This window comes from Sorghum bicolor, chromosome 5, assembly GCF_000003195.3.
Source record: "Sorghum bicolor cultivar BTx623 chromosome 5, Sorghum_bicolor_NCBIv3, whole genome shotgun sequence".
NCBI classification, from domain to species: Eukaryota; Viridiplantae; Streptophyta; class Magnoliopsida; order Poales; family Poaceae; genus Sorghum; species Sorghum bicolor.
Window position 1 is genome coordinate 59,430,981 of NC_012874.2, and position 23,332 is coordinate 59,454,312.

The following is a 23,332-nucleotide window of genomic DNA, read 5'->3' on the forward strand; positions in this document are numbered from 1 at the left end:
ATACCGTTGCAACTGTTTGGACGACTTTCATGCTAATCGAAGATGTTAAGCCTTGCTGATCGAAGAAGCTCAAGACGGCGTGTTACATCACAATACATGGTGCTCGGGGACTAGCTGTGGGGGTATAAACCCCTATACCCTTACGGCTAGACTTGGGCTAGGAGGCTTGGTCCATTACGAGACGAGTTTGAGGCTTGATCCGACTGCTCAGAGTTTCGCGCAAGGAAACAAGACATGGAGATCAAGCAGGATTCTAGTCGGTTAGAATAGGAATTGATATCGAACTATCTATGGCGATTGTAACCGACTAGGATTAGTTTCCAGATCTGTAACCCTGCCCTCCGGACTATATAAGGAGGGGCAAGGGACCCCCCTAGGACACATGATTCTCTCAACACAATCCAATACAATCAGACGCAGGACGTAGGTATTACGCCCACACGGCGGCCGAACCTGGATAAAAACCTTGTCCGTGTCTTGCGTCACCATCAAGTTCGTAGCTTGCGCACCGTCTACCGACAAACTACTACCGTGGGTATACCCCAAGGTAGACTGCCGACTAGCTTTCGTCGACACACTTAGTATAGAGGTTAGTACTAGGGTTTCATCAATTATCCAAAACCAAACTAGGGCTTTCACTTGTCGACTAGTCTCTACGTTATGCTTGAAGACTGTGCCGACCATCGAGCACGTTTACGCTCCTAACCACGCTCGGAGACTTGAAAGTGGACATTGAAAAAGTTGGTAAAGCAGAGATATAGAGTTTGTTAACTATAGTCTACCAGCTTGATTGAGAAAAGATGAGGCAGTCACAAGGCTTCTGTCACATTTACTAATCAAAGGGGAAACTTCAGTTACTGGCTTGTGCAATCCTAATGGTAGTCCAAGATAAGTAAAGGTAAGGCTCCCTTTCTGACAATTCTTGCTAGGTGATCAAGCTTTTCATCTGAAATATTTATTGGAACTATCATGGATTTGTTGTAATTCACCTTTAGTCCCGTGGAGGATCCAAATTACTCTAGTAATGCCTTCAATGTCATCTACATATTGGAGCACACAGTTTTTTTTTTGAAAGGCGGCAGAAAGTTTTTGCCGTATTTTTATTAGACGAGGAAAAATAAAAAGAAATACAGCATAATTACAACTCCCACTTAAAAACTCTCAACCACTGGAGCCAGACACTCAAACAAAACAAAGACAAAATAAAGATAAAGAAAAAACAAGAGAAGATCTCGTGGGGGTTAATGCTGAGCTTCCACGTTTGGACTAAAGGCCAACTGGAATTGATCTGTTTCTTCCTTGCATAATCGTGCCACTTCTCTTGGTCGCAGACTTTTGTTCTGGAAGGTTCTTCTATTTCTCTGTTTCCAAATATTCCACCAAAAATAGATCATGAGGCCATCAAAATTTCTCCTATGGGGTTTGTCTATTCGTAGCCTGTATCTGCGCCTTGGAGCACAGGGAATTAGAAGAAATAGTTGAGCTCTATGGGCAGTTCGAGAAGTTGTCGTTCTCTAGCTTTGTTCATGATTGATTGTAACAAATCTGCTGCTAGCACAAATAATAAAGGGGAGAGTGAGTCTCCCTGCCTTACTCCTCTCTTACAATGTACTGTTTTCCCAGGCACACCATTTAAGAGTATAGAGGATGTTCCTGATTGAAGAATTAATTTTATCCAATTTTGCAACTTCAGCACAAAGCCTTGAATTCATATAAAACCAAGGATAGAACATATATGAAATGGAAGTCTAGTATGCTACTCTGACAATGACAATGTCGATTTTGATTTTTACTGTCAACTATCTTAAATTATTGAGAAATCGACATGGTAGCAACTACCACTAATCCTTGTGGAGCTTTAGCTAAGTTATAATACTCCCTTGATTCCAAATTATAATACGTTTTGGCTTTCCTAAATACATTGCTTTTACTGTATATCTAAATTTAGCATCTATGTAAGTGCATAACAAAAGCTATGATCTAGAAAAGCCAAAATGTCTTATAGTGTGGAATAAAAGGAATACAAACCAATATGTGCTAAGAAAAAAAAGTTTAAGTGCTAAAATTATATATTGCATCCATCTCAAATTATAAGTTGTTCTGTTTTTAGATACACATATAGCTTTTATTATGCATTTAGATGTACAATATGTTTAGTTACATAGTTTTTACAAGAGTTAAATGCACCAACAATTCTTGAATATGTAAGAGTGTGCTACTTAGGTCCATTTTGAACTTTGTAAAAGTATTTCTTGATCCCTCAACTTGTTAGATAGTATATTATAGGTCTATGTCATACACATAGTCATTTCTAGTTGACATTGATCCTTCAACTTATTAGATGGTACACTATAGGTCTATGCCACACACATAGGGGGTGTTTGGCACGGCTCCTCACGAGAGGCTCCCATAAAAAAGATAGAGTTATTTTGGAGAAGCCATAATTTATAGCTTCGCCAAAATGGCTCCGAATCCTCTGCTTTTTATTTAAAAACGGTTTAAAAATAAATGTTTAGCAAGACTCGAAGAGCTGGAGCCGGAGAAGAGCCCTACCAAATATACCCATAGTCATTTCTAGCTGACATCATATTGCCACTATGGCATTGATTTTGTCTGATACTTTAAATTTAACTTCATATATACATGATCTCGATAATTTGGATAGCTTTCCCGGTTAGCATGGTTCATGAACCAAACACATGCTAAGTTCTCGTTTAGTTCTATTTTTTTAAAAAAAATAAACATTATAGCACTTTCGTTTGTATTTGACAAATATTGTCCAATTACGAAGCTCAAAAGATTTGTTTTATAAATTACAGACAAACTATAATTAGTTATTATTTTTATCTATATTTAATACTCTTTGTATGTGCCGCAAGATTCGGCGTGACGAGATTCTAAATTTTTTTGTAATTTTTTTAGAACTAAATAAGGCCTAAATCCGAAGATTGGGTTCTACCTAACTATAACCCGAAACATACAACATGTGCTCTGCTCACTGGCATTGTGGCCCCGACCAAACAGCCAGAGAAATGCAGTCCTCTCTCCTCCGGACAGCGTGGCATCGGTTCCCACCGCAGGATCCCGATCTAACCGCCCACATCCCCCTCCCCCTCGCCACGTCGACCGCCGTGCCCAGCTTTAATTGCCTTCTCCGCCGCCGCACGCCGTCGCCGTTGTGCTCTCGGTCTCGTTCGCCGCGTACGACCGCAGTCCGCAGCTAGCCAGCCAACGTAGTACTCGGGTGCGGGGTCGGGGTCCGCGACGCGACCGATGGCGGCGCGGCGGAGCAGGGGCTGGGCGCGCGGCGCGGCGGCGTTCGCGGCCGTGGCGCTGGCGGTGGGCGCTGGGCGGAGGTACGGGTGGGACGGCGCCTCCGCGGTGGCGGCGTTCCGCGAGGCCCGGGGCGCACTGGGGCCCTGGGCGGCGCCGGCCTACGTTGCCGCGCACGCGCTCACGCTCGCGCTCTGCCCGCCCTACGCCATCTTCTTCGAGGGCGGCGCCGCGCTCATCTTCGGATTCCTGCCAGGCGTCGCGTGCGTCTTCTCCGCCAAGGTCCTCGGGGCCTCGCTCTCCTTCTGGATCGGCAGGTCGAGACCACGCGCCCCTCCTTCCTCTTCCCTGTTTCTTGTCTCCGGGGTCTGCTTCTTTCTTGCTGCTACTTTTGGCTGCGCATAGGAGTCGAGATCTGGGAACGCTCTAGCTTGCCTTGATCAAGATCTTGAGAAAAAAAAATTTCGCCCAGCTTCTGGGGGGGATGGGGGGGGGGGGGGGGCGACAGGGCAAGAGTAGTAGCAAAAAAACAGATTTAGGATGTTCTAATAAAACAAATAAAAGTCACAACCTTTTGTGTTGGTTTGCAGTTTTTTTTGTTTTTTGTCTTCCTGGTGCCCATGGAATTTGGAATTTTGTAGTATTTTGTCCTGTATTACTGTTTAGTTGTGCAGCTCTTGGATCGTGTAGATAGGACTTCAAGGGAGTTAGTGAGATCTAGGTGCTACCTTCTTGCATTACTTGTTTGCTTTTTGCAGTTTCTAGTTGAGTGTGGAGTGTAGAAATTAGTTCTTGGCCATGTATAATTGTTCAGTTGTGCTGTATTTGGGTTACATAACTATGACCTAATGCAATGTGACAGGCTAGTCCTTGATATTAGGAGCAACGGTTCATTCTTTCACCAGCAATACTGACTAGTTCACACCAGTACGTCGAACTTGACTCCAAAGAGCACGAGAATAGAATGGATGTTATGACTGAGGGCAATAGCTTTGGTTAGAACTGGAAAAACTGCAAAAGAATGTGATGTTGTCACACTTTTAATGTGGTTGAGCACTAATGTTTATTAATGAATTCTGATGTTGGACTATTACCAGACTTCACTTATTTCCAATTTTCCATCATACCTCATACCTTAGTAAGGCAGTGTATAAATTATTGGCCACTAACTACTTAACTTTCCTTTACAGTCTTGAAATCTTTAGATGTGTTCTACATAGTGTTCATGCATTTGATACATACTAGATAATGCCCCACGCGTTGCTGCGGGAATCTTATAGCATTCTACATGTTCATGGAGGGAGAATTGGTCACTTTCAACAACTATTAGAGTGAGCATCACACTTCTCTTCATGTAGAGAAAAATGCCCCCATTGTGCAATATTTCTTAACTAAGTTCATGATTTTAGATCGAAATCTTAATGGAAGACAATGATCCACCTTAAATAGCTCTGACAAGACTAACAAAACGCATATCAATCAAAGTGTGCAAGATCTATATGACAAAAAGAGAAAAACGTCCGACTACTCATGTTGAAGCTATTAAAATCCTTCTGGAATTTCTCAAATAGCAAGTGGCACATGACTGCATGGTAAGCACTGAACAAACCTTGAATGGTTAGATAATACATTGTTTGTTTGATTAGGAAGAGAGAAAAGGAGAGGAACGATTGGATTGCCTTGGTGCCAAGCCGGCCATCGACAGCATGCGGCCTATTCACTGACGCTCTCATTCATCCTGTGACAGAATCCCGTTCTCTTTCCTTGTGGCGCAGACGAGCAGCGTGAGAACTTAGACAGCATGGGAGGAGTGCGGTGCAGATTGGACACGAGGCACCGTGTGGTGCGCCGTGAGGGTACCTTGCGATTCTCTCTCCGCTTAGATGCAACGATGCTGGTGTGGCAGTGGCATCCACGGCCATTAGAGATTGGTGCTGCAGAGAGGTACAAGGATATGGAGATCACGGTGGCGCTATGGCAACCTTGGGATCCTGTGGGCTGTAGCGAGCAGGGCAGCCCAGGCGCTCATTGCCTCCGATCCTGTGTGGCCCCCCTTCATGAGTTCTCCCTTTCAGTCATGCTGGATTGATTCAGGTTTATAGTGAGTGAGGGAGTGGAGTAGATGTGGGAGACCATCAGACCAGAACAATTGTTCAGTTGCACAACGAAGAGCTGCATGAGTTATGAGGTGGATGGGAGGGACGCTTCGGCTACACTTCGTGACTTTGAAGTTAGTGACCTGTGGGTCCTATAGATGGCGTGGCTTCATGAAATCGCAGAGAAATCTGCTAGTGGGTTCTCCTATTTATGTATACTAGATACATGGCACATTAGGTCATTAGCTAAGTTATGTAGCATAGTAAACAATATATTTGTTTTTAGGTACCACATGTGAACTATTAGAAGCCTAATGTTTGTATAAATGTAGCAAGAGATGATTTTAGATAAATAATAACTGTCCAAGTTACTTATGCAGTGATTCTCATACTAAGACTCTTGGTAATGGATTGATGCAAGTCTGCAATAACAGTGCAGTGTGGAAGTCATGTTAGATTTCATGTTTGGCACTTGTACAATGTGATGCAATCTCTTCAGCTGTACGTCCTTGGTCCTGGATTAGTTTTCCTGTTTTCGAGAAAACAGGTTGACCCATTTCATTGGTAATATTGCAGTACAAAGTGCAATAGATCATTAATCTTGATGTAGGAACTATGAAATTCATGCATAAAGTCATGTAAAACAAGTTTCATGCATAAAGTCATGTAAAACAAATTTCATGCATAAATTCATGTAAAACAAATTTATATATGAAGTTGGCTGTATGCCAACAAATGCCGTAAACCTTTTAAGCTTAGATACAAGATACAATACCTTAGGTGATGATATGGGAATCATGTATGCTAGATTCTGCCTTTGTTCACCTGTTCATCTCAACTGAAGGCTATTTTGCCATACAAAGCCGGCTGACATGGTCGTCAGAAACCATCTTCTTGAGGATGTAAAACATTTATTTGGGTGTTGCTCATATATTGAGACAGGCTATAGAGTTGTACACATCCAGACAACTTAAACCAGTCACCACATTTTAGATGCCTATGTGGTCCTGGGACAACTGTAAAATGTTCAATTCAGAAGATATCATTACTTACACCAAACTTAGTCATGGATGAATGGCAACAGCCACAGTAATATAGTATTTAATTTAGCCCATGAAAATTACCCTGTACTGATATTTCTATCGAAAAGGTTTTATGTTATTATTACTCAGAATGTTTCTCTCTTCCTGTTTTGCTTGTATTCATAGAATGGTAATTGTTGGTCTGTTTATTCTGTCTAACATTCTTTGCTAATAAATATTATTATGAATTTCCCCAGGGCAATTTTCAGATACTTCACTTCAGCAATGGAATGGCTACAGAGGAACAAGTACTTCCATGTTGTTGTTAAAGGGGTTGAGCGGGATGGCTGGAAATTTGTATTACTTGCTAGGTTCTCTCCTTTGCCTTCCTACATCATCAACTACGCTCTATCCGCCACGGATGTTGGATTTTTCAGAGATTTTCTCCTCCCCACAGTTATCGGCTGCTTACCAATGATACTACAGAATGTGTCCATTGTAAGCCTTGCCGGTGCAGCAGTGGCCTCGACCACAGGATCAAATAAGTCCCATGTATACTCATACCTGTTTCCAGCGATAGGCATTGTGTCCAGTGTTCTCATCTCATGGAGGATTAAGCAGTATTCCTCTGCCCTTGCTATTCCTGAAGAGATGAAAAGTTCACCTACTAATGGAAATTCCAATGGCGATGCTAAGCTGGCTTCGGCAGCATCCAAAAATACTAGCTCTGGGAAAACTAGGAAGAGAAGGTGACTCTTTTTTTAAAAAAGTAACAGCAGGAACTCTGCCATTCATTAAGGGGATAAAGAGGAGTTATATATACAGAGTGGGCCAAAAAAAAGGCAAGCAAACACACAGCCAAACTGTGGAGCAAACTGTACACAGGGGGCTTCAGTCCGGCAGTAGAGCCTAATGACTAGGTGTTGTGAAAGGCCTTCTATATTGCACTAGATCAAGTATCCCCCTTTACTCACTATGTACTACATTGTGATACCGAATACCAAGCAGATACAGTTGATGCTAGTCAAATATTTGGATTTCCACATTGGTTTATCACTACTGTAAGCTATCTTGTCTGTTACATGCCATCAGTTTTTTTTGGGGCATTTAACAGGTGCTCACTTTACCTTGTTTGTCATTGTGCTTGTCTTCTGGCTGATAATATCATAAATTAAATGTGACAGAAGCTCACATGTTGTACACCCGTAGTGATCTGGTGGTTTAGATTTCTCTCGTCCTGAGTTATATTGTGTCCTGGGAATCGATATTGATTTTCCTGCCAAATTATATCAAATTCGATATGTGCACCATGAGATCCAACCAGATTATGTTTTTTTTTTGGGATAACAATTGAATTCAAAATAGTGTTTGCTTTTCTGTGGTGGTACAGCTCGTGACATCATCAATACGCAGTTGTATGTACTCTTTGCCCACAATCCAAAGCAAATAATGCAGTGAACTCCAAGAATCTTATACAGTATCTACAAACTTTGGTTGCACTCCTTTCCCATCTCATTACTTAACCCATGTTCTGCTCCTCCATTCTCGTATCAAAAAAAAAAACTTCAAGAGATGAAGATCTTCACTCACTTGTGTTCCTACATTCTTCTTCTAGTAGTCTTCAATGTTCCAAAAGGCCTATCAGATAATCCTCCTCTGCAGGATGTATGCCCCATGGCTCCCCAGGGTGAGCGGAAGCTGTTCATGAATGGTTTCCTCTGCAAGCATCCCAGCACCATCCTGGCCTCTGACTTCAAGACACTGCTGCTGAACCATGCCGGAGACCTGGACAACATAGTCCGGTCATCGGTGAACGTGGTCACTGCTACCGAGTTCCCAGGCCTGAACACCCTGGGCCTGTCGATGGCGCGCACCGACATCGCCCCCAATGGGGTAGTGCTCCCCCATTCTCACCCGAGGGCGTCGGAGATGATGTTCGTCCATGGTGGCAGTGTGGTGGTCGGCTTCTTGGATACCAAGGGCAGGCTGTTCCAGAAGAGCCTTGGCGAGGGGGAGGTGTTCGTCTTCCCCCGTGGCTTGGTTCACTACATCATGAACTATGGTTTTAGCCATGCGACAACGTTTTCGGTGCTGAACAGTCAGAACCCTGGCGTGGTTGGCATTGTCCATGCAATGTTTGCAACAGATTCAGATGTAGTTGAGGGGCTAATGGCCAGAATGTTTAAGTTTGGAGAGATGGGAGTGAGTGATAACATTACTGCTGATTTCCCATGGGCGCTCTGATTAGGAACAACATAGTGGTTGCAATTCAAGATCACCGTCTAAATGCCTAGTAATGAATAATGTATGATTGTGGTGTATCTGATTAACTTCTGTAACTGATGTAGCTAAGTTTGTAGTCTGAACTACTTGTAGGAGTAATCACAAATTCACAATCATCCCTTATCTCTCTTTCCAGGATTATTTATGTTATTGCAATCCCTGCTCTCCCTTTGTTGCAGTCCTTTGCAATTCTGCTCTCTCTCTCTCTCTCTCACCTTTTTTTTTGCTTGCACAATCCTATTTCTCTTTGCAATCTTATGTCAGTGATGATTCCCTAGTCGCGTCACGCAACTGTAGCTTCAGCATCACCAAGTTTGAGTATTCCAAGGACAGCATAACCTTCCTTTGTCCTTTGCTTTACTCAGTGGATCTCTACACCATTTGTTGTTTAGCATTATCTCCAGGCTCCAACTCCTTGAAGGTGAGATCTCTTTCTTTGAAGGTGGAATCTCTCTCTTTTCCGCGCCTTCTCTTTCACACTGAAAGCTCCTGCACCTGATTAAGGTAGACACCTCTAGCACCAGGCCAATCCTGTCATATTCACGCGCTGCTTTTGCAAGGTGCTCTTGTAACTGATATTGTTAATGATGGATCCACACTCCGCGAAATTGCCGCCGGGAGTCTAACCGGATAACTTGTTAGGTGATCCATTTTGATTTGAATCCTTAAGTGTTATTGTCAGATGTTCCTTTCTGTTGGTCTATTGCAGTACAACTACAAGTGTGCTGTGGATAATGACCCCATAGTAGAAGAACTTGTGGAGCCATGCGCTTGCTTTTGGGTTTAGCAGACTCGGTTGCTCCATCGTTTTTTTAGAGATTAGATTTTCCATCATGTTGCGAATTTTGAGAGATTTCGAAACGTCAATTCTTCTTCAGCGACTTTTTTCCTCATTGATGGCGATGATTCATCAAAATGGCTTTTCTTATTCTTACAAGGAAACCGTTTAGGAATATTGACTATAAGTTTTTTTTAGCATTTAACAAACTTGATGATAGCACTGGGATCATTAAATAATCTTCGTGATGATTTGATCAAGAAACAATTCATGGAAGTGATAACAAGAAACAATTGATCACCGAAGTACATCCTGCACAGTCAACCTGCATAACTTTATTAACAAAAAAAACTGCATAACTTGGTTTCAGGTTGAGATGGCTACATGACACATCTAAATTCTTTCTATGCGATGTTCTAGACTTGTTCGCACAGATTAAGATGTAGACCCCTAGTCAAAATGTGTCCAAGCTTGGTATTGAACAAATAATTTTAGTCTTGTTAAACTAGCTCATGGGTCCTTAAAAGTCGCACGAGGAACATCTAGTTATATGCCAAGCATCATCAGACAAAGGAGAAGCTTTAGAGAAATTGGTTCCTGAAGGGGTCATGCTGTCAGAACGGGAACAGGTTCAGATAGGGAAAAAAAACTGTGAAAAGAGAAACTGGAACCACATGGCTACATGGTGGGAAAGACTCATTTCGCTATTCAAGAATGTGTAATACTTACACCATTGCACAAGCATTTTTTTTTCTATGTGTAGTGCTCTTGCTTTGGACTAAGCACTAGAAGGCACATACTAATACTAATTATGTGGGCCAGGGCTATGCAATCATGGTCATCACCCTCTAGAACCCTAACATGTTAGCACTACTACTCATAGGTTGTTGCCCACCAGAGATGGTGCTCCAACATGGGATCGGACATAATGTGGCCTGGAGCGCCTCAGCTGATGGCAACCACAAAATGTGTGCACTTTCTTTCCTGCATTCCATTGGAGTGGCTCAACTTTCATGACCTTTGCCAGATCAGATATTTTGAACCTTTTGATCTGATTGATTAGGCCATCAAACTCTGTATCATGCTGGCTGATCAAACTGCCTAATCTAAGTGAGAGAGACAAGATCTGTACAATGGCATTTGGATTATTAATTCTTCTACTAGAGCAAATGAACAAAAAACTGTTGGGGTTTTTGACCCAACTGGTCTGTCACAATCAAGCAATACCTACTTTGGTGTCTACTTCCGTCCCCTCTACATCCATCCGTATATACGCTACTACATCATCTGACTGCGGTATGTACCGAACTCTTTGTCATGCGAAAACTTTTGGGTCGATCGAGGCTACATGTAAATTAGAAGTTCTCCTTGTGGAACTCGAACTTGGTGTTGGTTTTCCGCGAGAAATCCTGCGCGAGCTCGCGCAGCTCCTTTGTCAGCACCGGAGCACCACAATAGAACACTCCTGCAACATCAAAGATCGATCAAAGATGTCAGTGCTGATTCAGAAATTGAAGTATGAGGAAGTAATGCATTACTGTATGATGAAGTAATTAACTAAGATGATGATTGGCCGTGTTGTTGTTTTAATTATCCTTTTACCCCTTTTTCAGGTAACGGTGGAGCTGCTAATAAGCATGCTTGATTTGACTCAGTTAGGCAAGTGATGAGCATGCAGCACCTCTTAGAAATACTATATGTCAAAGAAATCTGGTGCCTATATATCTGACCCAACTTTTTAGTATTGAACTTTATAGAGATGCCCATGCTTCATAATTCATCTCTTTCCAAGTGACTATATGCTCACCATTTAATACTTTTATTTTTGCTTCCAATAATTGTCAGCATGTAACAATGATTGGTTAATTAGCCCCTAATCTATAATCTAATCACATTTTTTTTAAAAAGGAGACTTACTCGGCTTTTAACAAATCCAATAAATAATCATCTAATCGCAGTTGCCAATGCAATGCGAACTCTTGTTTATATAATCATCAATCATCTCATCGCCGACTTATTGGTTGTGCCTATCAGCAAGCAACAGTGATCGGTCCTATTTCACTCTCAAAGTCTCAACCATGGCTAAAGTTCAAATTGAACACGCATAGCAAGCACACCACAAAGCCCCGGTGCTGGTGGTCATGCATAATGACTGTCCCTGTCAGCTCGCTAGGTCCTGCGGCCAAAGTTAGGCCAGCCAGCCACAATTGCACTACTCCACGATCATCACACCTATCCACTCTACCATGCATCAAGTTTGGTAGAGTGCTTCTTTCACCGCGATCCATCGATCCAGTGAGAGAGAAGCGTGGCGGCATAGACCACCATGTGCACACATTGGATTAACCTTTCTACACATTCGACGTCGGCAGTAGTAATAATTAAGTAGCTAAATGCATGTGTTGATGGATGAAATAAACAGGGTTAAAAAAAAAGTAGTAGAGTACGTAGGAAAATGGCGTCTGAATGCAACTAACAAAAAACTTACCGACGCGCTGGTTCTGGTGGTTGAGGGCGATGCGCTTGTAGACGTTGCGCCAGTTGGGCCTGGCGAAGTGCGTCTTGACGCGTGTCCCGGACACGACGTCGACGCCGTGCTTGGCGTGGTTGAGCGACTGGAGCATGGCGATGAGCGCCGACCGGGCGTCGCCTTCCTCGTACACGCTGGTGCAGTAGTTGTGGAGCTCGATGACGCCCTTCTTGTCCGTCTCGGCCACCTCGTCCATGACGCCGCGGAACCACTCGAAGGAGCCCTGCTCCCGGGTCACCCAGTAGAAGTAGGCGCGCCGCGTGCGGAACGACGACGCCATGGAGGACGCCGACGTGTCGGCGCCGGCGCCGGCTTCCAGGTCGCCGTCCGGCTGCTTCATGTTGTTGATGATGTCCTTGATGATGGAGATCATGGGCGTGGCGCCGATGCCCAGCCCGACGAGAAGCACGATGTCGTACTGCTTGTAGTCCTGCGCCGGCGCGCCGTAGGGGCCGTCGATCAGCACCTTGGGGAAGCTGCATTCAGAGGAATGATGATAGTTTTGATTAATCCAAACGGTCAACCAAATGCACAAAAGATCCAATGCAAGGAGCAGTTGGCATACATTGTAGTTAAAAAAAAACTCAAAATTCATCCAAGGAGCAGTTGGAGTATACAGTACTATATTAGAGAGTCAAAAATCAGTTTTGTCGGAGAGGCGGCGAAGTCAACCGTGTTTGATTATCAAATAGGAGAACCGTACGTAACCCACACTCACAAGCCACACAGCATTGCTGCTCGCTCTCCGTGTTTCACAGGCAGAAAATGGGACGACGCGTGCAGAGAATGTCCTTTGTCCCAAAGAATTTTTTTTTTATATCAATGAAAAAAAAGAAAGAATATTCGGAGTGGAATATGTTGGGCATGCAAATTAAATGGGCAGGCGTTGCTAGACCAATTGTTCACCTTATCCCCAACCACTGGCCGTCTTTCCCCCTCAGACATGGTCATATGGCCCATGGACAAACCAGCAGGACCAACAGAACTCATCTTCCACCGCCGGGAATATCACCGGCCGGCCACCGGCTAGCTCATCATGCCCACCGGCCGAACTGAACCAAGGCAGGTAGCCACCACCTACCGCTACCATCAGTCTACCACTACTGTTCGGTGACGGAGATCCTGCCCGCGCGCAGGGGGTCAAGGTCAACACACCTGCTAATAACCCCCAAATGTCCACACCGAAAGAAGCTTATGTTGGCACTTTGGCAATGTGAAACGTATACAAGGCTATTATGTGTGTTGTGTTGCTGCTGTGTGGCACCGTAGAAAACCATACGGTCGAGACCGGTGATGCAAGGGATGATCTCATGCCATGCCATGCCAAATGCCATGGCCTTTTTGTACGTCCTGCTGACCGGGTAAAAGGTTCTCGGAACGGAAGGGAAGGGGATAAAGAGGTCAGAGAAGGTGGCGCCACCGACTGGACTGGAGCCAGCCAATGCGAACCAACCAACCCAGCCCATGCGGGTCCTGGACCTTGTTGACATGTGTGAACCCGTCCTACAGCTGGAGAGCACCAGCTCCATCTGCGAGCAGCACAGTGGCACACGGACGAACGGCCAGTGACGACGACGCGGCCACTGCCCACCTACCACCACACCCAGCGAGAGTGCGAGACCTGGTCCGGTCCAACCCCAACACCCCCGGCTCCACACGAGACGACTCGTCAACATCTTCTGCTCCCTCCCACTCAACGTTTTTGTCGTGGAGACGCGAGGAAACTGGATAATATTGGTGGTTTTGTCACAAACCTGGGGTTGGCCATGGCGCTGCCGTCGCGGTCGTACTCGGCGCGGAGCAGCCCGCTCTTGCCCTCCGTCGGCGGCCGGCACACCTGCAGCACGCAAGCACTCAACAAGTTTAGCTTCAGAGCAGCAGCAATCCACCACACGTATATATATATATATATATATATATATATATATATATATATACACGTACCCTCGAGAAGACGTTCTTGAGCTCGCGTGTCCAGTCACCCAGCGTCCTGATGTGCACGCTCACGTAGTCGTCCTGTGGTGCCGACGTGATGGAGAACGGGTGCCTGCAACGCAACCAACGACACACGCAAAAAAAAAAAGTCATTAACCGACAGACGAAGAAGCATCTGTGCTTTGCTTCCCTTCTTCCATCAACTAAACTAACGACGGACTACTAGCATACATAAAAACTAATTAAACAAAGCTAGCATCAGCAGCCTAATAATCAAACCATGAATCTCAACAACAACAAAAAAAACCTTCAAAACTACCACTTCTGACTCCTTCCAAACTTAAAAACTCCAAGAAACCCAAAGCTTTACTACTTACCACTGGAACGGCGAGACGGCGGCGCAGTTGACGAAGATGTACTGTCCACTCCTGTACCGAAACCCCTGCGGCTTGGAGAAATGCAGCGACAGGACGTTCCCAGGGTAAACCGCCACCTTGAGTATCTTCACGGGGCGGACACTGGACCTGAGCGCCCTCGTCAGCCTCTCGCACGCGTACAGCGCCACGGGCACGGCCAGGTACATCCACGTCGACTTCTTGTACCACTTGTGCGTCAGGTACAGGTACTGCCCGTGCACGACGAGCAGCGCGTACACCGCCACGAAGCAGTGGTGCGAGTACCAGAACGCGTTGAACCCGGTGAGCCGCCTGAGCACGGGGCCCGGCAGCGCCACCCTCCCTCTCCTGAACCACGGCGTCGCCAGCGTGAACGCCACCGCCATGAGCACCAGCATCACCAGCCCCGTCCACCCCTCCGTGCCCTTCACGAACCACCAGTAGTCCGGCGGCCGCCGCGTCCCGAAGTACTGCCCCAGCGGCGCGTACGCCTCGTCGGTGGCGTGGAGGAGCCGCGGGAAGTCGCACGTCAGGTGGGAGACGATGTGGAGCGCGGCGCCCACGGTGATCCCGACGGCGACCACCTTGTGGAAGTTGAGGCTGTCGTCGAAGGGGACGACGCGCGCCACGGCGGTGGTCCGGTTGCGGAGCCAGGTGATGGTGTTCCGGCAGACGGGCAGGAGGATGAGCGCCATGTTGAACTTGAGCGTCTCGGCGCCGCCCTTCGCGACGCAGACGCAGTAGCCCATCACGTGGAAGACGTAGCGGCGGCGGTACTGGGTGAACTTCCAGGCGAAGAGCGCGGCGCAGATGGAGAGCCACAGGAGGAGCACCCACACGCGCCGCCAGTTGTCCTCCAGGAAGTAGTGCACGCGGCGGTACCAGCGCCGGAGCGGGTTCGGCTCCGGCGTCGGGCGGAGGCTCTGCGACAGCATCTGGCTCAGGTTCCGGCTGTTGGTGGTGCCGATCCGCACGGATTGGGACGGAGCTTGGAGGAGCAGCATCTCCAGGTTGTAGAGCTCGATGTAGCCCAGGTTGGCAGGGTCTAGCTCCTCCATGATTAGACGAGCGTACTCCTCCGCTTGATCTGTGATCTTCGACAGCTTGTTCGCTGACGCGCTCAGCGTGATGATCTGCAGCAACCATTTGTTGGTTTCGTTTGATTTGGTTTGGTTTGGTTTGGTTTGGTTCAACAAGACACTTGGAAAGGCTGTTGACCAAGTTACCTCTTTGACCTCCTCCTCGGTGATCCTGCCGTCCGCGTCCTTGTCGACCCTGCAAGTGTAATTAAGGGAGATGAGCGTTTGACGGTCCGTAATTACTAGTGTGTTGTAGTAATTACAAGCAACTGAACGTACATGTCGAAGAAGGTCTGCAGGCGGCCGTCGAAGCTGGTGTCGGAGATTTGGTCCCAGAACTCGAGCAGCTCGGCCTTGCTGATGCTGTCGCCGGAGATGTTGCGGCGCCGAGACAGCGCGTCGAACAGCTCGCCGGCGAACTCCGGCTCCTTCATCCCTGTTGCGTTGTTGATCCATGTGTGTGGTTAGTACAACACGACGAATTAACACGCCAAAACGCACGAAAGAAGAAGCAACGAAGCAGAAGGATTCATTTCTCAGTACCGATGCACTGGCCGAACTTGGAGCGGTGGAGGAGCCCGTTCTCGGCGAGCTTGTCGAAGCGCTTCTCGACGGCCTCCCATCCGGCGGCGCCCTCGGCCTTGCTGATGAACTTGAGCCCCTTGAGCGCGTGCGCGGCCGCGGACTTGGACCGGTCCAGCCTCGCCCCGCCGCCGCCGCCGCGGCGGTTGATGGAGGCGATGCGGCGGAGCTCCTGCGACACCTGCTTGATCCGCGACGAGGCGTTCCGGATCACCGAGTGGCCGGACGCCCGCCGGTTCTCCAGCGTGCGCGCCAGCAGCGTCACGTCCGAGTCGTCTCCGCCGCCGCCGCCGCCGTGGGCGGGCTTGACGCTGTGCACCGCCACCGAGTCGTCGCGCACGTCGAGGGTGATCTCCACGTAGTCGTCGTCGTCGTCGTTGTTGTTGGCGGACGACGCGCGCGGCGGCGGCGGCGCGGTGAGAGGCGCGGACACGGACTCGGCGAACCGCGCGCTCTTCCTCGCCCCGGTCTTCTTGCTCAGCGGGCCGCTGTGTGGGATCACGCGCTCCCTGTCCCTGGCTCCCGCCTCGTGCGGCGCGGCGGCGGACGACGACGACGACATCTCGACGATGTCACCGCCGCCCGGCCTCGGGTTATGCATGGCGATTTTCGATCGGCCGGCCGGCCGCTCTTCTTTTTCCGTCGTCAGCTGCTTGACAAGACTCGCGAAGAAACGAAACGCTAGCGGCTGGTACGGTGGGGGTGGCGGGTTTCTGTAGTCGGAGGCGAGCGACGGAGGGAGGGAGGAGACGGGAACGGGAGGCGAGGGATGGACGGTGCTGCGTTGGGCGAGGAAGGGCGGGGAGGTTTTATAGCCGTATCGGGAGGACGGCCCGGCTCGGGACGCGCGTACGTTTTTTACTAGTCGTCGTCGTTCGTCGCCGACGCCGCCCGCCGCCGAGCAGTGTGGTGGGGACGGGACCGGGCGGGACGGGGCGGGGGTTGTTGTGGAGTGCTGTTTGGTGTGTGGGAGGAAAATTGCGGGGTCAAGGGGCGGCTGACGCGGAGAACACTGCTGCTGCTGCTGCATGCGGCTGCTTCCTCGTCTTGGCGCCCCCTCGTGCCCATTCGCCGGTTCGGGCCTCGTTTCGCTGGGGCCCGCTCGCCTCGCCGGCCGGCGGGGCTTTGGTTTCGTCAGCGTTCGTCGTTGTACGCACGCGGGGTGTCGTATGCGGCGCGCGGGTGCGTATGTATGTACTACTGTACTAGACTGAGTAGTAACGTACGTGTCCGCGTACGCGGAGAGCGCGTGCCGGCTGGCTGCTGCTCACCGCTGCGCTGCCCCCCCGCCCCGCCCCTGCTCTGCTGCGTGCGTTTGTCCTGGCTCCGATGGCTCACTATCGGAAAAAGAAAAAGAAAAAAAAGGTTTTCCTTTTGGCCAGGAAAAGAAAATGGGAGGAGGATTCGGGGACGCTTTTCGCAAAAAAAAAAAGGGGGGGGGGGGGGGGGGGGCTTTAGATTCTCGTTCATACCGTGTAACATTGACAGCTGATGACGGCTTAACCACACTGACGTTATTATACATAAGATCCTCCTCTCTTTGGTATATGACTTTCTTCACCTAAAAACCCAGAGAATTCATATTTCAGTAGCTTTATTTATTATTCTTCTTCTATAGTAAAGAAGAAACAAACAAACAAGCTTCTCCCCTTTTTATAACTTCTTGCAAAACTATTTTATTATAATAAGTTACGTAGTATACTGTTTAGCATAGCTTTATACATATGAGCAATCAACGAATGGATCCATATTTGGGGGCAACGTTTATACTCCTACAAAGGCCTACAAGCATCTAATATTGGCCATAGTGAGATCTTGCCGGCCAGCTTTCAAATGGTTATATGGCAAGCATGTTGTCAAAATAAAAACATCAAGGTATTCTTTCTGGTGGCTGCTAAAAGATCGCCTTTATAAGCGAGAGCTTCTACGTCGTAGAAGTATGGTTCTGCCTGCATACTCTTGTGTCTTGTGTGCCAGTTCAGGGGATGAGCCAGTGCTTATTTCTCCATCTCTTGCTGGAACTTGATCGGTTTGCAAGTTCCCCTACATTTGGCCCCGGTTCTTTCTGACTTCAAGAGACAATTAAACGTTCCCTTCTTCATGGATACACAGCCGACGCTTGATCGTTGCTTGTACAAATTGAAGTCCGAATTTACTCTAGCTGTGTACGAGCAAGTCCAGATTTCATCATGTAATATATCAATGGCTAGACAACCTTATGTAACCTCTTTGATTTTCTTCGTTTCGTCTTTTTGTCTCCTGAACTTGTTTGTTTCGCACACCTTTTGTTTTAATATATCTTCAGTAGGGGGCAATCCCTCCTGTCACCATAAAAAAAACAGCCTATATATGTCCTGGAGTGAGTTCAAAAGTCCTAAGAGGGGACATATGTGCTATATATTACTGACACTTGAAAAAAAATACTTTGCGAGATATAATGAATTTTATGAGTGAAGTCCATCGATGACGATCATGTTTGTTTCGACGCGTCATCTTCTTTTTTTAAAAAATAATAATAATAACGACCCATTCTCTTCCTTCCAAGTCTGGCATCATGCCATCATCTACTAGCTGCAGACAAATTTTTGGTCGCTTTTCTCAACGAGGCCCTCAACCAGTATTTCCGGAGGATTTCTTGATAGAATAACTCAAACAATCTTATTAGATAAGTACTCCACTACTCCCTCCACTTTAAAAATACAATTCTTGATTTGAATCAAGTTAAGTGTTTTAAACTTAACTATTTTAATAAAAAATAATATCAGCATTTATGTCTTCAATAAAAATATATTTCATAATTAATCTATTAATATTCATGTGACATCATAATTATCTTAGTATTTTTTTACATAGATTTGGTTAATTTTAGAGTTGTTTTGATTCTTTAAAAGCGAAAACTGTATTCTTTTTGTCATCAAGAGCGGAGCTTTGATAGATCAAAGTAGGCCATGCCTCTCCCCCTTGACTTAGAAAAATTATTAGACGAATATTTCTCTCACCACTTAGGCCTTGTTTAGTTTTCAAAAAGTATCTAAAAAATTTTAAGATTCTTCGCACATGAAAATATAGACGAAAATAAAAACTAATTACACAGTTTGTCTGTAATTTGCTAGATGAATCTTTTAAGTCTAGTTAGTTTATGATTGGATAATATTTATCAAATACAAATAAAAGTGCTATAGTATCCAAAACTAAAAAAATTTACCAACTGAACAAGACCTTAAATGGTGGTGAATTCTAATCTAGCCCCCTCTATAAGTCCTTCAAGTTCGATTGACCCCCTCTCAATTTTAGTTCAAGCTCTGCCACCGACGAAGGGGGTGGACTAGTTTGTTTGGGTGTCATACTACCTTGTAGCTATATTTTTCTGCTAAAAATATTGGATCTACTATTTGACACCCTTTTATTAGACACGTGTTCGCTCGTGTAGCGAGTGTAGTAGCATTATTTAGGTCAGTCTCAATGTATAGTTTTATGACACAGTTACCAAAACTATAAACTAGGTAAGCGAGCCACATAAGTTTCATGTGGATGAAACTCTTATCTCATCATGATGAAACTCTTTCATTTAATGAGCCTGCCAAGTCAGCATTTTGCTTATGTGGCACTCTATTTAATATGCATGACACTCTCATGAAACATGCATTGAGACTAGCCTTATCTCTTGTCGACACCCTCCAACCTTTTTGTCTTAATTTCATATCTTATCCTACATGGAACACTGCAATGTAGCATGGTTATCATTAAGACCTAGTGTCCCTAGCATCGTCCTAGCTATTGAATTGGATAGGACATGTTTGACATTTATATCCAAGTAGAAAAATGAATATAAATATAAATCAAAATATCTTCAAGTATAAATAATAGGACCCTTTGATCCGATATTATACTATCAAATTACAACTTTTTCCATTTTGATAACTAAATATTTATTTAGCTTATGTGGAAAACATATGATTTTTATTCAAATCCATTATCAGTTTAGAGTGCTGTTTTCTTACGAGGAGTTTAGAGTGATGTTAAGGCCTTGTTTAGTTCCTGAAGTTTTTTTTGCAAAAAACCTGAAATCCCAAAACCTTGAGCAGCCCACCAGGCCTTGTTTAGTTCCAAATTTTTTTGCAAAATAAGAATAGTACCATTTTCGTTTGTATTTAACAAATATTATCCAATCATATATTAACTAGACTCAAAAGATTCGTCTCGTCAATTCCGACCAAATTGTGCAATTAGTTTTTATTTCCGTCTATATTTAATACTTCATGCATGCGTCTAAAGATTTGATGTGACGGGGAATCTGAAAAATTTTGCAAAATTTTCTGGGAACTAAACAAGGCCCAAAATTCTAACACTATTTTTTTGGTTTTGGTGTTTACTTCCCAAAAAAATTTGCAAAATTTTCAGATTCTCTGTCAGATCGAATCTTGTGGCACATGTATAGAGCATTAAATATAGATAAAAAATAACTAATTGCACAGTTTATATGTAATTTGTGAGACGAATCTTTTGAGCCTAATTATTCCATTATTGGACAATATTTGTCAAATACAAATATAAGTGCTACTGTGTCCATTTTCAGGAAAATTTGGAACTAAACAAGGCCTTAATGTCCCTATTTAATTTTGTAAAAAGTTTATGGCCAAAATATTTTAGGCATGTTTATTTTCAAAATGCAAAATAGCAATTTTTTTGCATTTGGTCCAAAATATTTTGGAACTAAACAAGTCCTAAAAATAGCAAGGGAAAAAGTGTAGGTATGTTGTTGTTCTACTCCGTAATTCATTAATGTGTTCTAAGCGTATTTAATAGCATTTATAGCAGTTATAGTTGCTCTAAAAAACAATAAGTATGATATATAAAAGTACCATAACATTTAAAATAATGCATTAGAATTATTAATGGACGCTAAAGAGTTGTCAAACCATCCATAGCATAGACTTATGCTAGCAGACTTAAGGGTAGTTTTGATATTTTTCAGCACAATTTAATATTGTTAGGAACAAAACTAGACGGAATGGTATAGAGGTTCACTCTAACTTTTTTTTAGTATTGAAGAACAGTGGCGGATATAAGTCTAGGGCCAATATGGCCATGGCCCTAGGCGTAGGGAAAATACTAGAGTATTTTTTTTGTTTTTTCGAGTTAAATCTATATACTAGTATTACTTTAATCTATTAGCATATGATCCAATGTTGATGCTTAATAGTATTGGCCCTAGCCATAAAAGTTTCCCAGCTCCGCCACTGCTGAAGAAGATATCTTTCTTAGTGGAACCCCAACTCAAAAGTATGACAGCGGTCTGAGGTCTCCCCTGACCGTGTTCCGGTTTTATTTGTAGCGAGGACACGTATGTCTAACCGTTGTAGCACCACGTGTTAAACGTGTGTGAATTAGCCGAAACAAACAACCTACTAGATGGAGTATATCAGAAGACCACCGTACCGCCGAATGTTTTTTTTTCTAATAAAAGAACCCTACTAGCTAGTGGCACAGTCAGGGTGATTGCCCAAGTTGAAATTAAATTAAATGAAAATGATGACGTGAGGAACTCGGATTTTTCCGTGCTTGGAACTCGGATGGCGGGAAATATACTGTATATATGGGTAATGAGCACATGAAGAATATCTGTCTCTAGCTCTCTATCCATCGATCTGGCGGCCTTTGATGGACACGAACACGACCTACACACCTACTAACTGCGCTATCAGTAGTAGCAGCAGCAGTAATGCGCTCGTAACGGCCTTTCCGTGCCGTGTTCAAACCAGCCGGCAACGGTCCCTGCATGCCACGTACGGCCGGCGCGTCTCCGGCCGTACGTCAACGCTGATGAAAAACCGTGTCGCACCGTGCAAAACTCCCGTGTCAACGTACGCGCGCACGCGGCTTCATCAGCCACTGCCTGGATCCGACTTTGTACTGTATATGCGTACTACGTACAATACGAGGTCGACCACCATCGCCGCCCGTGCCGCATGCATTGCATGCAGCACCGTACCGAGACCCGCGCCCCGCCCGTGCACGGCGGTCCGTGCTCGCCCGTCGGCCGTGATCCATCGAGCTCTCCAGCGACATCGTCTGTTTTCGTTGGCTTGCCACGCGCTGCCAGCGCCAAACTCCGACGGGTCAGCGAGCGGCCTTGACCGGGAAGAAGAGCCGTCGATCGCTTTAATGCGTTCGATCGATCTGCGCGCTGCGCTGCTTTCGCTGCCCAGTCTCGATGCATATTTCATAAGAGTAACTGTATCGACACTCATCTCATTTCTCGCGCGCGGATCGGTCGTTCCTTCTGGCGGCTGGCCGGGCCTGGGGAGAGGGTGCATGAGAGAATCTCATCAGGGAACTCGAGATCGATCCACTGGTATGGTAGTACTACGTGGCAGTGCGACTGCGAGGCGACGGCTGCACACTAGCTACACGAAACGGAATCCGGCCACCGGCAGACGTCGACGGCCACGTACTACGGGGCTACCTTCCCGGCGAGCGGGCGGCGGCACAACATGCGACGTTGACGTACAGGCGGGTAGGTGGTGCACTGAATGCGATGCAACGGTGCTACTCCCGGACCAGGTAGCAGCGGCCTGTCTCAGGTAAAAAATTCAGTGCGGTAACCGCGTGCGCGCTGATACTGATGGACGAATGATGGATATACTGTAGAGTACACGTACGTGGCACTTTTTTTTTTTACAAAGAAAAAGGGCAGATGGTGTATTAAGTTTGAGCACACCAAAAAAGATGGTGTGCGAATGTATATGCAAACTGCTTATACAAATTATTGCGTACTTGCAGATTTTAGCAACGGATCTAGTGCAAACTCATCTCCCGTGCATGCAAACTGTGCAAACTCTAATCTGGACCGCAGGATGTTGATCCAAGGGGCACGGAGAGATTGGATAATTTTGCACTTAACCGCTCGCTCTTAATCACATTTTTACAAATCCCTCCTTCCACCTCTCTCATGCGCCTCCTTGGATCAACATCCTACGGTCCAGATTAGAGTTTGCACAGTTTGCACGGGAGATGAGTTTGCACTAGATCCGTTGCCGGGGAAAATACCCACAGAATGATAGATCTCCCCGCTATCCAGACTCCCAGCTGTTTTTTTACCTATCCAAAAAATTACTTTTATCCTAAGTCAAATATTATTTTTTTATTTTAAACTATTAATTTTTTTAAAAATATATAGAGTTGTAAGATTCATACTATAAAAATAGTTTCACATTATTTAATTTAAGATACTAGGGAAAGAGTAACTTAATAACATATTATAGCTAGTAATTAAGATAAAAAATATGGTAGTGAAATCTAGATTAATGAAGCTAGCTATGACGCCACTCCCAGTTGATGTGTTTTTATGGTGTTGTT

The 23,332-nt window shown here is 45.6% G+C and overlaps 3 protein-coding genes across 3 annotated transcripts; 2 read left to right on the forward strand and 1 right to left on the reverse strand.

Annotated features, from left to right (window-relative positions):
- Positions 3,028-7,562, forward strand: LOC8064827. The gene is made up of 2 exons (XM_002449578.2): positions 3,028-3,590; positions 6,649-7,562. The coding sequence occupies exons 1-2, from the start codon at positions 3,274-3,276 to the stop codon at positions 7,142-7,144; spliced, it is 813 nt and encodes a 270-aa protein (XP_002449623.1). The 5' UTR covers positions 3,028-3,273; the 3' UTR covers positions 7,145-7,562.
- LOC8056983 (germin-like protein 11-1) lies at positions 7,729-10,005 on the forward strand. Its single transcript, XM_021461687.1, has one exon. It carries the CDS (start codon positions 7,964-7,966, stop codon positions 8,633-8,635), a length of 672 nt encoding a protein of 223 aa, XP_021317362.1. The 5' UTR covers positions 7,729-7,963; the 3' UTR covers positions 8,636-10,005.
- LOC8056984 (respiratory burst oxidase homolog protein B) lies at positions 10,136-17,018 on the reverse strand. The gene is made up of 8 exons (XM_002450839.2): positions 15,935-17,018; positions 15,671-15,827; positions 15,539-15,587; positions 14,295-15,445; positions 13,927-14,029; positions 13,737-13,819; positions 11,941-12,458; positions 10,136-10,917 (listed from the first exon to the last, which is right to left on the reverse strand). The coding sequence occupies exons 1-8, from the start codon at positions 17,001-17,003 to the stop codon at positions 10,808-10,810; spliced, it is 3,240 nt and encodes a 1,079-aa protein (XP_002450884.2). The 5' UTR covers positions 17,004-17,018; the 3' UTR covers positions 10,136-10,807.

Bases quoted from the DNA above. Each gene is read 5' to 3' on its own strand.
- LOC8056984 (XM_002450839.2), bottom strand. From the start codon at position 17,003: ATGCAGCAGCAGCAGCAGTGTTCTCCGCGTCAGCCGCCCCTTGACCCC. The intron at 15,828-15,934 runs GTACTGAGAAAT...ACAACGCAACAG, and splicing joins CAAGTTCGGCCAGTGCATCG to GGATGAAGGAGCCGGAGTTC. The intron at 15,588-15,670 runs GTACGTTCAGTT...TTACACTTGCAG, and splicing joins CTGCAGACCTTCTTCGACAT to GGTCGACAAGGACGCGGACG.
- LOC8064827 (XM_002449578.2), top strand. From the start codon at position 3,274: ATGGCGGCGCGGCGGAGCAGGGGCTGGGCGCGCGGCGCGGCGGCGTTC. The intron at 3,591-6,648 runs GTCGAGACCACG...GAATTTCCCCAG, and splicing joins CTCTCCTTCTGGATCGGCAG to GGCAATTTTCAGATACTTCA.
- LOC8056983 (XM_021461687.1), top strand. From the start codon at position 7,964: ATGAAGATCTTCACTCACTTGTGTTCCTACATTCTTCTTCTAGTAGTC.